The sequence below is a fragment of the Oncorhynchus tshawytscha genome, linkage group LG01 (assembly GCF_018296145.1).
Source record: "Oncorhynchus tshawytscha isolate Ot180627B linkage group LG01, Otsh_v2.0, whole genome shotgun sequence".
Taxonomy (NCBI): Eukaryota; Metazoa; Chordata; class Actinopteri; order Salmoniformes; family Salmonidae; genus Oncorhynchus; species Oncorhynchus tshawytscha.
Genome location: NC_056429.1, coordinates 65,737,466 through 65,751,169, shown reverse-complemented (window position 1 = coordinate 65,751,169; position 13,704 = coordinate 65,737,466). Strand labels below are relative to the sequence as shown.

At 44.8% G+C, this 13,704-nt stretch overlaps 1 protein-coding gene across 1 annotated transcript in view; it reads left to right on the top strand.

The window, feature by feature from the left end:
* Positions 1–13,704, top strand: part of rgs7a (regulator of G protein signaling 7a) — a 119,977-nt gene that overhangs the window by 54,701 nt on the left and 51,572 nt on the right. Inside the window, exon 3 of the mRNA XM_024428014.2 lies at positions 11,490–11,586. Coding sequence (XP_024283782.1) covers positions 11,490–11,586 — 97 coding nt within the window. The remainder of the gene's footprint in view (positions 1–11,489; positions 11,587–13,704) is intronic.

Genomic DNA, 13,704 nt, shown 5'->3' with positions numbered 1-13,704 from the left:
TAACACTGGACCATTGTTACTCTAACTTCCGGGATGCATACAAGGCCCTCCCTCTCCCTCCTTTCTGCAAATCTGACCACATCTCCATTTTGATCCTCCCTTCCTATAGGCAGAAACTCAAACAGGAAGCACACGTGTAAAGGACTATTTAATGCTGGTCTGAACAATCGGAACCCACACTTCAAGATTGGTTTGATCACGCGGACTGGGATATATTCTGGGTAGCTTCTGAGAATAATATGGACGTGTTCACCGAGACAGTCACTGAGTTTATCAAGAAGTGTATAGGAGTTCCTCTGTCCAGTGTCTGTGCGCTTTTGCCCATCTTAATCTTTTCTTTTTATTGGCCAGTCTGAGATATGGCTTTTTCTTTGCAACTCTGCCTAGAAGTTCAGCATCCCGGTGTTGCCTCTTCACTGTTGACATTGAGACTGGTGTTTTTCTGGTACTTTTTAATGAAGCAGCCAGTTGAGAACTTGTGAGGCGTCTGTTTCTCAAACTAGACACTCTAATGTACTTGTCCTCTTGCTCAGTTGTGCACCGGGGCCTCCCACTCCTAGTTCTATTCTGGTTAGAGCCAGTTTGCTCCGTTCTGTGAAGGGAGTAGTACACCAGCTCTTCAGTTTCTTGGTAATTTCTCGCATGGAATAGCCTTTATTTCTCAGAACAAGAATAGAACGAGTTGCATTTTGAGCCTGTAATCAAACCCGCAAATGCTACTGCTCCAGATACTCAACTAGTCTAAAGAAGGCCAGTTTTATTGCTTCTTTAACAGTTTTCAGCTGTGCTAACATAATTGCAAAAGGGCTTTCTAATGATCAATTCGACTTTTGAAATTATAAACTTTGATTAGCTAACACAAGTGCCATTGGAACACAGGAGTGATGGTTGCTGATAATGGGTCTCTATACGCCTATGTAGAAATTCCATAAAAAATCATCCATTTCCATCTGCAATAGTAATTTACAACATTAACAATGTCTGCACTATATTTCTGATCAATTTGATGTTATTTTATTGAACAAAAAATTTGTTTTTCTTTAAAAAAACAAGGACATTTCTAAGTGACCCTAAACTTTTGAACGGTAGTGTATATACTGTATTCTATACTATCTATTGCATCTTAGCCTATGCCGCTCTGACGTTGCTCATCCATATATTTAGATATTCTTATTCCAATGCTTTACTTAGATTTGTGTGTATTAGGTATTTGTTGTGGAATTCTTAGATATTCAACAACTGAGACATAAACTGAACAAGTTCAACAGACATGTGACTAACAGAAATTGAATAATTTGTCCCTGAACAAAGGGACAGTATCTGATGTGGACCCCAGCTGCATTAAGTACTACAGTGCATCTCCTCCTCATGGACTGCACCAGATTTGCCAGTTCTTGCTGTGAGATGTTACCCCACTCTTCCACCAAGGCACCTGCAAGATCCCGGACATTTCTGAGGGGAATGGCCCTAGCCCTCAACCTCTGATCCAACAGGTACCAGACGTGCTCAATGGGATTGAGATCCGAGCTCTTCACTGGCCATGGCAGAACACTGACATTCCTGTCTTGCAGGAAATCATGCACAGAACGAGCAGTATGGCTAGTGGCATTGTCATGCTGCAGGCTCATGTCAGGATGAGCCTGCAGGAAGGGTACCACATGAGGGAGGAAGATGTCTTCTCTGTAACACACAGCATTGAGATTGCCTATGATGACAACAAGCTCAGTCCGATGATACTGTGACACACAACCCCAGACCATGACGGACCCTCCACCTCCAAATCGATCCTGCTCCAGGGTACAGGCCTCGGTGTAACGCTCATTCTTTCGACAATAAACTCAAATCCAACCATCACCTCTGGTGAGACAAAACCACGACTCATCAAAGAGCTCTTTTTTCCAGTCCTGTCTGGTCCAGCGACAGTTGGTTTGTGCACATAGGCGACATTGTTGCCGGTGATGTCTGGTGAGGACCTGCCTTACAACAGGCCTAAAGCTCTCAGTCCAGCCTCTCCCAGCCTATTGCAGACAGTCTGAGCACTGTTGGAGGGATTGTGTGTTCCTGGTGTAACTCAGGCAGTTGTTGTTGCCATCCTGTACCTGTCCCGCAGGTGTGATGTTCGGATGTACCGATCCCGTGCAGGTGTTGTTACACGTGGACTGCCACTGCGAGGACAACCAGCTCTCTGTCTTGTCTCCCTGTAGCGCTGTCTTAGGCGTTTCACAGTACGGACCTTGCAATTTATTGTCCTGGCCACATCTGCAGTCCTCATGCCTCCTTGCAGTATGCCTAAGGCACTTTCACACAGATGAGCAGGGACGCTGGGCATCTTTGTTTTGGTGTTTTTTAGAGTCCGTAGAAAGGCCTCTTTAGTGTCCTAAGTTTTCAGAACTGTGACCTTAATTGCCTTCCGTCTGTAAGCTTTTAGTGTCTTAACGACCGTTCCACAGGTGCATGTTCATTAATTGTTTATGGTTCATTGAACAAGCATGGGAAACAGTGTTTAAACCCTTTACAATGAAGATCTGTGAAGTTATTTGGATTTTTACAACTTATCTTTGAAAGACAGGGTCCTGAAAAAGGAACAATAATTTTTTTGCTGAGTTTATGTAATTCATAATTTGGGGTTTGATATGATGTCTCTCCCCAAAACGGTGAGCTCATACCACTGTCTGACTGTTATGTTAGAGAAGGACAGCTTCAAGCCTGATATGTTTGATAGTGGATTATCCTGTTAAAATGAGGAGAGAATGGTTGCTTGGTTAAAATGTGGGGGACAGATTGACTTAAATGTTGATGAATAGAAAGGTATTTTATGAAAACTAAACAGGCTAATATTGCATGATTTTCATGAAGACTGTGCTTAATGTATTAAAACACCTCTATAACACTGGCTAGAAAATTAATAATGAATTTCTCCATATATTTTACACTATATGAGCATGAATGTTTATTTTAAAGGGCACAGTCTTGGATGGATTTAGCTGATATAGCCACCATATCAGATATTTGATCTATTCATATTTAACTCTATTCTTTAGATCTATTCATATGGCCTGTTCATTTGAATGAGGATCACAAACAAAATGTTATTTTTTGCCAGTGAAGGTGTGACTTTCAGGGTCCCCCAACTGGTAGCCCGTGGGCCCCACAGCTGTTCTGAACAACAACAAAAACAACTTGTTTTATTCGTTTCTTACATGTTTGGGACATTAAAGTCTGTAAAAACACCAGAAAGTGATTTTAATTTGAATGTATGTTTCAAAGTATTTCCACGCATAATAGAGAGAGATATATGTGACCGTATACAAATGTCAGCAAGGTTTGAAATTATTATGTTTTAGTCAAATATTATATCTGGTTGGGCTTCTTGTGGACAATTTGCAGTCTACAAATTTATTTGTAATCATGTTCCGGCCCCCTGACCATCCGCTCAAGAAAAAAATCGGCCCACGGATGAATCTAGTTGATGATCTCTGCCATATGGTTGAGAATTGTTTTTGGAATGAGTCAATACACAAATGCATCACACTGTTCAACATTGTGTTTACTATTGCTTGTCAATATACAGTGTTCTAAATTATAACATCACACATTTTGCCAAAGTATTATGAACAATCCCCTGTTTCTGATTGCAGTGGATGATTTAAAAATGCTACGGGAAGAAGAAGTGTACATGACCAACTCTCACTCAAATCTGCATGAAATCTGCCTGTGTACTCCGTAATGTGTGGTGTACTGTGTGCTACTCCAAAATGTTGCTTTTCTATAGTGTGTAAGGTGTCGGTCTCTGTGTGGAGTGCTTGTGGGGTCTCTAGCTGTGTGAAATTCTATACGCTTTGTGTACTCAGATAACAGCAGCTGGATAATTCCATTCACCCACCGTTGTTTCAGCATTGCAGTTGGACAATCATCTATCACAGAGTAGGAGAATAATGGATGAGCTTTTCATTTCATTACAGTGGGCCTGCTGCTAGGGCTTTATTCTCTGTGTAAACCACAAACAGACTTGAACTGCTTATTAGACATTCATAATGGAATTGGATCAATATTTCTTAGCATGTATTATTCCTTCCTTTCTCTGTCTTTTTCCTGGTAGCAAGCAGTTCAAGTGAGTAGATAGATGTATGAGGCACTTAGATGCAGAGTAAGAAGCAGAGTAAGAAGTAGTTGGAATAGCACCATGGAAGCCTTTGTTATATTTGGAGCTTTTGTTGGTCATGCCATATTTGCAGACTTGTGTTTAGTCATGTTTGTAATGAAGACAAGGGGAGACAGAGAGCTGGTTTCAAGCGCAGGGCGCAGCAGGTGTTTATTGAAAAGGACCACAGGAGGAGGCAGGTAGCTGGGTCCAGGGGCAAGCAGAAGGTCATACACAGGAGGTCCAAAAGGGCAACAGTACAAGCAGGGAAAAGGCAGGGAAAATGCTAGTAACGTAGTCCGGGAGATCAGGCGATAGGTAGATATCAGGGGATCTATGTGTTTGAGAGTGTGAGCTGGAAAGTGAGCTGCGTTCAGGGGATCTACGTGTTTGAGGGTGTGAGTTGGAAGCAGACATTACAGTACCCCCCCATGGGTGGCTCTTGACAGCTTAGGAAGCTGAGCAGGGGGCCTCCGCCGTGGACGTGGAGCTGGGCAATCAGGACGGTTACGGTGGAAAGCAAGGATCATGGCTGGGTCAAGGATGTCCTGGGCAGGGACCCAGGACCGCTCTTCAGGTCCGTACCCCTCCCAATCCACCAGGTAGTGGATGCGACCACCCAGACACTTGGAGGCAAGGAGGGCTTGGACAGAATAAGCCGGTGCACCGCCGACGTCAAATGGAGGTGTGCACCACAGAAGGATGGAGGGCTGTACCTCACAGACTCGAGAAGGGACACAATGGAAGGATGAGGAGATCTGGTAATGGCGGGCCAACTGGAGACTGTAGGTGACAGGATTGATGCTGTGTTTTATTTTGAAGGGACCAATGAACCGAGGACTGAACTTTTTGCAGGGGTCACGAAGCTGGATGTCCCGGGTAGAGAGCCACACACATTGCCCAGGGTGGAAGAGTGGAGTAGGTTGGCGACGCCGGTCAGCGAACCATTTCTGGAAGAGGGAAACTTGATGGAGTTACCGATGTGTGGTCTCCCAAACCTGCTCGTTCCGTCGAAACCACTCATCGACGGCAGGCACAGTTCCGGGCTCTGTCTCCCATCGGAACGCGGGGGGTATCCGAGGACACACTGAAAAGGAGTGAGATGGAGTGAGGTTTGCACCAGGGAGTTCTGTGCGTATTCGGCCCAGGCTAGATAGCGACACCACTCATGTGGTTGGTGGGTGCAGTGTTGGCGAAGGTACTTCCCTATTTCCTAAATCAGGTGTTCCGTCTGCCCATTGGTTTGAGGATGGTATCCTGAGGATAGGCTGATGGAGACCCCCAGTCGTTCAAGGAAGGCTCACCACACCCTGGAGATAAACTGGGGTCTCTGAAACGATGTCTTTTGGGATCCCATACAGACGAAACACATGTTGGAACATGAACTCGGCCATTTTCATGCATTATAGATGCGGAAGGGGGATGAGTCGGCACATCTTGGAGAACCGGTCCACTACAACTAAAATAGTTGTGAAGCCCGAATAGTCAGGGCAGATCCGTGAGGAAATCCATGGCGATATGAGACAATGGTCTGTGTGGTGTAGGTAAAGGCTCAAGCTTACCGGTAGGTAGTTGGCGAGGGCTCTTTGCCCAAGCACAGACGGGATAGGAAAGAATGTAATCTCGGGTGTCTTCTGTTAGGGATGACCACCAGAGCATGTCAGTAGCTCCGTGGTCCGGGTGATTCCGGGATGGCCAGAACTCAGCGAGGTATGCCCCACTGCATTAGTTGGGGTCTGACGGACGCAGGAACGTGGGTCTTGCCTGCAGGGGTGTCAGGAGGTGCTGGGTCGTGGCATAGGGCCTCTTGGATGGCATAGGGCCTCTTGGATGGATTTCCCACTGTATGGGTCTCACGACACAAGCCGGAGGCAGAATGGGCTCAGGAGCTGGGTTAGAGGAAGGGGGGTGAAATAGACGGGATAAGGAATAAGCTTTCACATTTTTTCTTGCCAGACAGATTGGTGACGGTAAAGGTGAAGCGGGTGAAGAGTGCCCAGTGAGCATGTCTGGGGTTGAGCCTCTTAGCACTTTTTAAGTACTCCAAATTGCGGTGGTCTGTAAGGACAAGGAATGGGTGATGAGCTCCCTCTAACCAGTGGCGCCACTCTTCGATAGCCAACCTAATGGTGAGGAGCTCTCGGGTTCCCGACATCATAGTTCCTCTCAGCGGGTGACAGTTTCTTGGAAAAGAAGCCACATGGGTGTAATTTGGGAGGTGTCCCAAACCGCTGAGAGGGAACCGCTCCCACGCCGACCTCGGTTGCATCCACGTCCAGAACAAAAGGAAGGGTAGGATCTGGTTGCCTAAGGATGGGTGCAGAGGTTACGAGGCGTTTCGAGGTCTCAAATGCAGTAAGGGCGGCGTCGGTCCATTGGAGGGTACGGGTGTTTTGACTGGTAAGAGCTGAAAGAGGAGCGGTTGTGCTGCTGCAGTTTCGGATGAAACGGCAGTAGTAGTTGGTGATTCCTAGGAACCGTTGTAGTTCCTTTATTGAGGGATCGGTAATCAGTCCTCTAGGCGATGAGAGCAGAATAGACGCCTTTCATGCTGAAGACACTCAGAAACTGGGCATATACAGGTGGGATGTGGGTTGGAATGGCAGACCCCGATCCTTCTATAGAGGTGGCTCAACAGGGTAGACTGAAGCAGTTCTTAAAACAGGCGGGAGACCATGACAGCAGTTCCCCTTTGCCCGCCAGGCGATGGCAGGGTTGTCAAGGCTTAGCCAGGGGTTGAGGGGTTCTTTAGGTGAAGACAATACCATTAACTGAATGACCTCAGAGTGAAGGAGACCAATCTGAAGGGTTATACAGTCGGTCATGCGAGTCACAAGACCAGTTCCGAGAGGTTGTCCGTCCAGCGCATTAATCCTAAAGGGAGGATTAACAGGGATTTATTTGACCCTTAACTGTTGTGCGAATTGTTCGTGAATGAAATTTCCTGCAGCCCCCGAGGCCACTAGTCCCTCCACAAACTGAGTGACCCCATTAGCAGAAAGAAGAGCCAGGATCCCAAACTGCCTTTTGGTAATGTTCTAAAACGTAGAGGTGCTTACCCTGGCGGAAGTGGAGGGGTTGTGGTCACCCCTTTGTGGGGGGCGAATCGGACAGCTCTCTCCACAATAGAGGCACAGGTTCACGTAACCTCCGGTGTCTCTCGGCAGGCATGAGAGGGGCGTGGCCAAGTTGCATGGGTTCGGGGCTATTGGACCGTGGTGGAAGAGAGAAGGACGTGGAAGACTCGCAGGCCATGGTCAACTGTATAGGTCTGCGGTCCACCAGTAGGTTGCTAATGGATATGGACATCCGGATGTATTGGTTTAGGTCTGTTAAATCTCCTCTGCAGGCCAGTTCTGTTTGCAACTCCCGATTAAGACCCCTCCGGTAGACAGTATTGAGAGCTGGTTCACTCCATCCACTGCTGGCTGCCATGGTACGGAACTCAAGGGCATACTCAGTGGTGGAGCGATGGCCCTGTCGCAGCTCACATAACAGGTCCCCGGTGTGACGACCTGGAACTGAATGGTCGAACACCTCATTGAAGAGGGCGTGGAAACGTGATTCAGAGGACAGATCAGAACTTTGAGCGGCCTACAGGGCTGTGACCCAATCCAGAGCTTTGCCTGTGAGTATGGAGATGACGAAGTCCACCCTGTGTTTGTCAGAGGTGAAGTCAGCGGGGTGATGGTCAAGGTTACACTGCATGAGAAATCCTTGATATTTTCATGGGGAGCCGTCGTATTTATTAGGCATGGATATGGGGGGAGATGAACGAGAGGAGGCTGCGGCACTCGATATCGGTGAAGCAGGAATGGTCTGGCGAAGGAGGTCGCAGAGTTCATCGATACGTTCCTCCTGTCGGGCCAGACGTAGCTGCAGCTCCGCTGAATCCATCTGTCATTTTTGGTGAGGTATTCTGTAATGAACACACGGGGAGACAGAGAGCTGGTTTCAAGCACAGGACGCAGCAGGTGTTATTTGAAGAGGACCATAGGAGGAGGCAGGTAGCTGGGTTCAGGGGCAAGCAGAAGGTCATACACAGGGGGTCCAAAAGGGCAACAGTACAGACAGGGAAAAGGCTAGTAACGTAGTCCGGAAGATCAGGCAATAGGTAGATAACAGGAAATCTGATTAAGTACAGGCAGGGAATAGGCAAAAGGCGCCGTTAGTGAGGCAGGAAAAAACTATCATACACGGGAGGAGTAAATCAGAGCTCTGAAAGACATGTGGTACAAAACAAACAATGCCTCACAGTGATCGGGTGCAAAGAACTTAACTAAATAGTGTGTGATAATAACACAGGTGTGTGAACAGGATATTAGAATTCAGGTGATTGGGATCTGGAGAGTGAGCTGCGTTCAGGGGATCTAGGTGTTTGAGAGTGTGATCTGGAAAGTGGGCTGGAAAGTGAGCTGTGTTCATGGGTTCTACGTGTTTGAGGGTGTGAGTTGGAAGCAGACGTTACAATATTTAATAAACCACTGTTCAGAAAACATACCCTCTGCTGTAGAAGGCAGCAGGGTCTAGTTATAGTCTGTTTAAGAGACAAACACTTCTTCTTCATGACATGTACATGCATGAATATCTTAAATCCAAAATATTTAGGCTGAAGGCATTTTACACTGAGTGGGAGGGAGAGACAGTGTGAAGTATCTATCATCACTCTGTTATCCTGCTGGTTAGCTCAGTGAATTACGTAACTAAGTTCTAAAAAGTGTCAGCCAATGTGATGTCAATCTGCCAGCTGTCATTTAGCTATGGCTGACCTATTGGCAATGTGAATACTGGAAGTGGCTGTCTTTGACCTAAGGATATCTGTTTGTCATAGTGACAGTGCTTTGTTAGACTGCTCAAAATGATCTAATGAGAGCTGTCCAGCACGGCTCTCAATCCTCTGTCTGGCACCAATTTCACCTGTTAAGTGGGGAGGACATACATATATACATATTTATAAATCTGATCTCACGTTAGATAGGCATCTCTGTAACCCCATACACTGCCTACAGCTCTTTATGTTCTATGTCTGTGTTCTATCAGTCCATTACAAACCAATTACTCGATAGGTTTTGGCTTCAGTGTACTTGAAATAGGGCAAACTCTTTTTGTAAGATGCTGGTCCCATTTTCTACAAATATTTAATTGATTTAAATTTTTTGGAATTGTTTACTTATCTATAGTTGATTATTATTGATTACAGTGGAGTCTGCTCTCCACTGTTCCATATTCAATATATTTCAGTTGATACATTGGTACATCCTAAATTGCTATGGTACTGTATCTAGCATTTACAAATAATTACGTGTTCTCGTCAGCAAATTCTTAGGACATCCAAATAGTCCATTAGAACAAAAAAATAAAATCCTGACCTTCATTTAAGATCTTAAATGAAATACAACAGATCTGATGATTGAACAACATTTTGAAGTAAGTAAGTACCTCTATTTTAGACTCTATGGTACACAGATCCAGTGCTTAGGTAACGGTAACTGAGACTTACATGGCAACTTCAGGTACTCAGGATAAGAGTACAGCCACAGCATTTTTGCAAATTACCATAGAAAACAGTTTTATGGTGCCTACACAATCCCTTCCAGAGCACAGCTGCCAGAAGAAAATGTAGTTGTCAAGATATTGTACAGACTTAGGGCGAAAGTTGATGAGGCACAGGGAAGCCAGTCAGATTAGCAAAATGCATTCTACGAGGATAGAAAATGAGCTTTTGTAACCAACACTAACCAATAAACCTTAATGGTTCCCAATTACTATCCAATATGATACAGTATATGGGCAGTGCATTGTAGTCTATGTTGCAGAAAGAGAGCAGCAGGCCTTGCATTGTGTGTGTGTCACATTGTTAGCATGTATTTATTCATGCCACAGGGCTGGTTTGAGATATCTCTTGGCATCCATCCGTGAAGGCAGACAAATACGGGCCACGCTCTGCTCCACTCCGTCCTGTCTGTTCCTGGAAATAGGGCCATCTGCCAGGGCAGCTGAGCCATGGTGCAGAGCAGTGCTCCTGTCCTGGAGAGTTGTAATGCAGATCTGTCTTTCTGTGGCATGTCTGTTTTGAGCCAGGTTGTCATGTCCAAACACACCAAGACAGTCGTGAAGAGGGCACGACAAAGCCTATTCTACCTCAGGAAACTAAAAAGATTTGGCATGGGTCCTCAGATCCTCAAAAGGTTCTACAGATGCATCATCGAGAGCATCCTGACTGGTTGCATCACTGCCTGGTACGGCAACTGCTCGGCCTCCGACCGCAAGTCACTACAGAGGGTAGTGCGTATGGCCCAGTACATCACTGGGGCTAAGCTGCCTGCCATCCAGGACCTCTACAATCAGGCGGTGTCAGAGGAAGGCCATAAAAATTGTCAAAGACCCCAGCCACCCCCAGTCATAGACTGTTCTCTCTTTTATCGCATGGCAAGTGGTACCGGAGTGCCAAGTCTAGGACCAAAAGGCTTCTCAACAGTTTTTACCCCCAAGCCATAAGACTCCTGAACAGGTAATCAAATGGCTACCTGGACTATTTGCATTGTGTGCCTCCCTCCCAACCCCTCTTTTACTCTGCTGCTACTCTCTGTTTATAATTTATGTGTAGTCACTTTAACTATATATTAATGTACATACTACCTCAATTAGCCCGACCAACCGGTGCCGCTGCACATTGGCTACCCGGACTATCTGCATTGTGTCCCACCACCCACCACCCGCCAACCCCTCTTTTACGCTACTGCTAATCTCTGTTTATCATATATGCATAGTCACATTAACTATGCCTACATGTACATACTACCTCAATCAGCTCGACTAACCGGTGCTGTATATTGCCTCGCTACTGTTATTTTTCACTGTCTTTTTTAACTGTTTTTATTTCTTTACTTATCTAATACCTTTTTTTAACTTACAAATTGCACTGTTGATTAGAGCCTGTAAGTAAACATTTCACTGTAAGGTCTACACCTGTTGTATTCGGCGCACATGACAAATAAACTTTGATTTGATGTCACATTTCTTTTAGGTTTTAGCTCAAAAGGTGTGATTTTAAATGTACCTGAGATGTGACATTTAGTTCTGTCCTGTTTGTTTTAAGACACGCGGGATGGGGAAACATTAGGCAGAAACTTTGCTGTAAGATTAGCACTAATCCAATAACATAGACTGACATTGATAAGAGAAGGGTCTCTGCTGCAAATATCCAACTCAGATCTGTGTCACAGAGGCCATTCAGAACTCAGTAAGACACCACCACTCCCTCACTTCAGCCTCTTTCCTCAGTCTCTCCTCCAGACAATAATAATCCTATGTTATCTTAAATAATGTCTTCTCTCATTTCTTCCAGATGGAGGACGTAATAGCACGCATGCAGGATGAGAAGAATGGAATTCCTATCCGCACTGTGAAAAGTTTTTTGTCCAAGATTCCAAGTGTTTTTTCAGGTAAAAGTCTTGATTTAACTAAAGCTTTTGTGCTAATACATGGAGTATACCAAACATTAGGAACACCTTGAGTTGCATGGTGGACCATTCTTGATATACAAGGGAAGCTGTTGAGGTTGAAAAATCCAGCAGCGCTGCAGTTCTTGACACAAACCGGTGCACATGGCACCTACTACCATACCCTGTTCAAGGGCACTTCGATTGTCTTACCCCATTCACCCTCTGAATGGCACACATACACATCCATGTCTCACTTGTCTCAAGGCTTAAAAGTCCTTTAACCTGTCTACTCCCCGTCATCTACTCTGATTGAAGTGGCTTTAACAAGTGACATCAATAAGGGATCATAGCTTTCACCTGGACCCACCTAGTCAGTCGATGTCATAGAAAGAGCAGGTGTTCTTAATGTTTTGTATACTCAGTGTATATTAAAATGGTAATGCCAGGTAATAAGGACTTTTGGATTCTGACTGACTTGAGAGCCGTCGTTGGTTCTGAAAACTAATTTACGTAAACCAGAGAGTAGACAGAATAATGTTGCAGGGAACTGTCCAGAGTTCTGAAAAGAGAACCTAAGGCTGAGTAACAAAAACTCAAAGCTAAAAACAATGCTTATGGAAATTGGAAAGGCTAGATAGCCTTATAAATGTGGCTTGTTCTCTATAACACCTTGTAAAAAAGTGGTATGCTTATTCCCTTTGCAGGACTGCAAACAACAGATATGATCTGGAATCGGCCAGGGTGTCTCTTAGTTGATATTATTCATTATACAACAGGTGGGTCTAATCCTGAATGCTGATTGGTTGAAAGCGCATTCCAGCCGGTGTCTATTCCACAAGTTACCACCTGCTAAATCTATGACGTTAAAATGCCTATGTACTTTGTTCCATCTGACTGCGCAATCCACTGTTTCACCAGCCTAGGCAGGCTGAGATCAAGTTATAAACTTGATCTCCACTATAACAAGCATCGAGACATTATCTCACATTTCTTTCAGAATAACATTTAGTTTTCAACAGCGGAGATTTGTATAAACTTTGTTGTCTGGCTCTCCGACATTTATAACATTGTTTCAATATTCAAATTCGATCTCCAAGTGTCCCATAGTAATGCACGTGTAGGGGTCGGGAGTCGGGATGAGAGAGAGAAGCAGGCAGTGTTTCTCAGTCAGTCGAAATCATGAATGAATCAGCTGGCATCATTTTTATGGATATATACAAAGAAATGTCAATTGAAAAAATGTCAAACGAAACATGTGCAGCTAGTTTGCAGTCTTTCCAGCTTCAGTTTGAATTCATTGTGTTAGCTGTGTTGTTGGCTAGCTCCTCTGAACAACACTGTCCTAATGAGAGAGCACATTTTCTATGCCAGGTGAAATCGTGCCTCATTAGCTCATTGTTATGGATGTATCCAAATAAATGTCACTAGAAAACAAATGCAGCTACTGTTGTTATTCTGTCTGCACTGTTTGACGTGACTGTAAGTTAGCCGTAGTTGGCTAGAAAGGGATAAGAACATTGCCAGCCAGAATGGCAATGGAACATTTTGAATGAACAACTAAGTCGCGTCCATAGATACAGAACAAAAAGACTAAACGACTGGGTCGCATCTCTGGCAACCGAACAAATAGAACGAACAACCAGCCGGCTTGGGTAGCAACCCTAGATTTGTTTCGGGACTATATCTTCTGGAAGGATGAAATAGTATGAATTAATTCATCATAATAATGTTTTTAATGACCATCTGTCAATCATTATTTGAATATGTTGGTAACCCGTTGAAACAAAGTGATAATGCCCTCAAAGGTGGTGTTTGGAGAATATATTGGCACGGTTTGGCAGCCCTCGACTTCATCTCAGGCCTAACAACACCCGTGCCAATATATCCTCCAAACACCGGCTTCTCGGGCATTATCACTTAAGTATGTCACTAGTGACTTTCCCCAGAGTATACAAATAGAACAGTTGATGTAATGTGAGTGGGGTTCCTGGAACAGTAAAGCACTCCGGGGCCGAGATGACTAAATTAATAGCACAGCCACAGGATGAATGGATGAGCTGTTCTGTTCATTCTTATTCAGTGTTGCTCAGCATTCGGTTAAAATGAAATGCCCTCTAT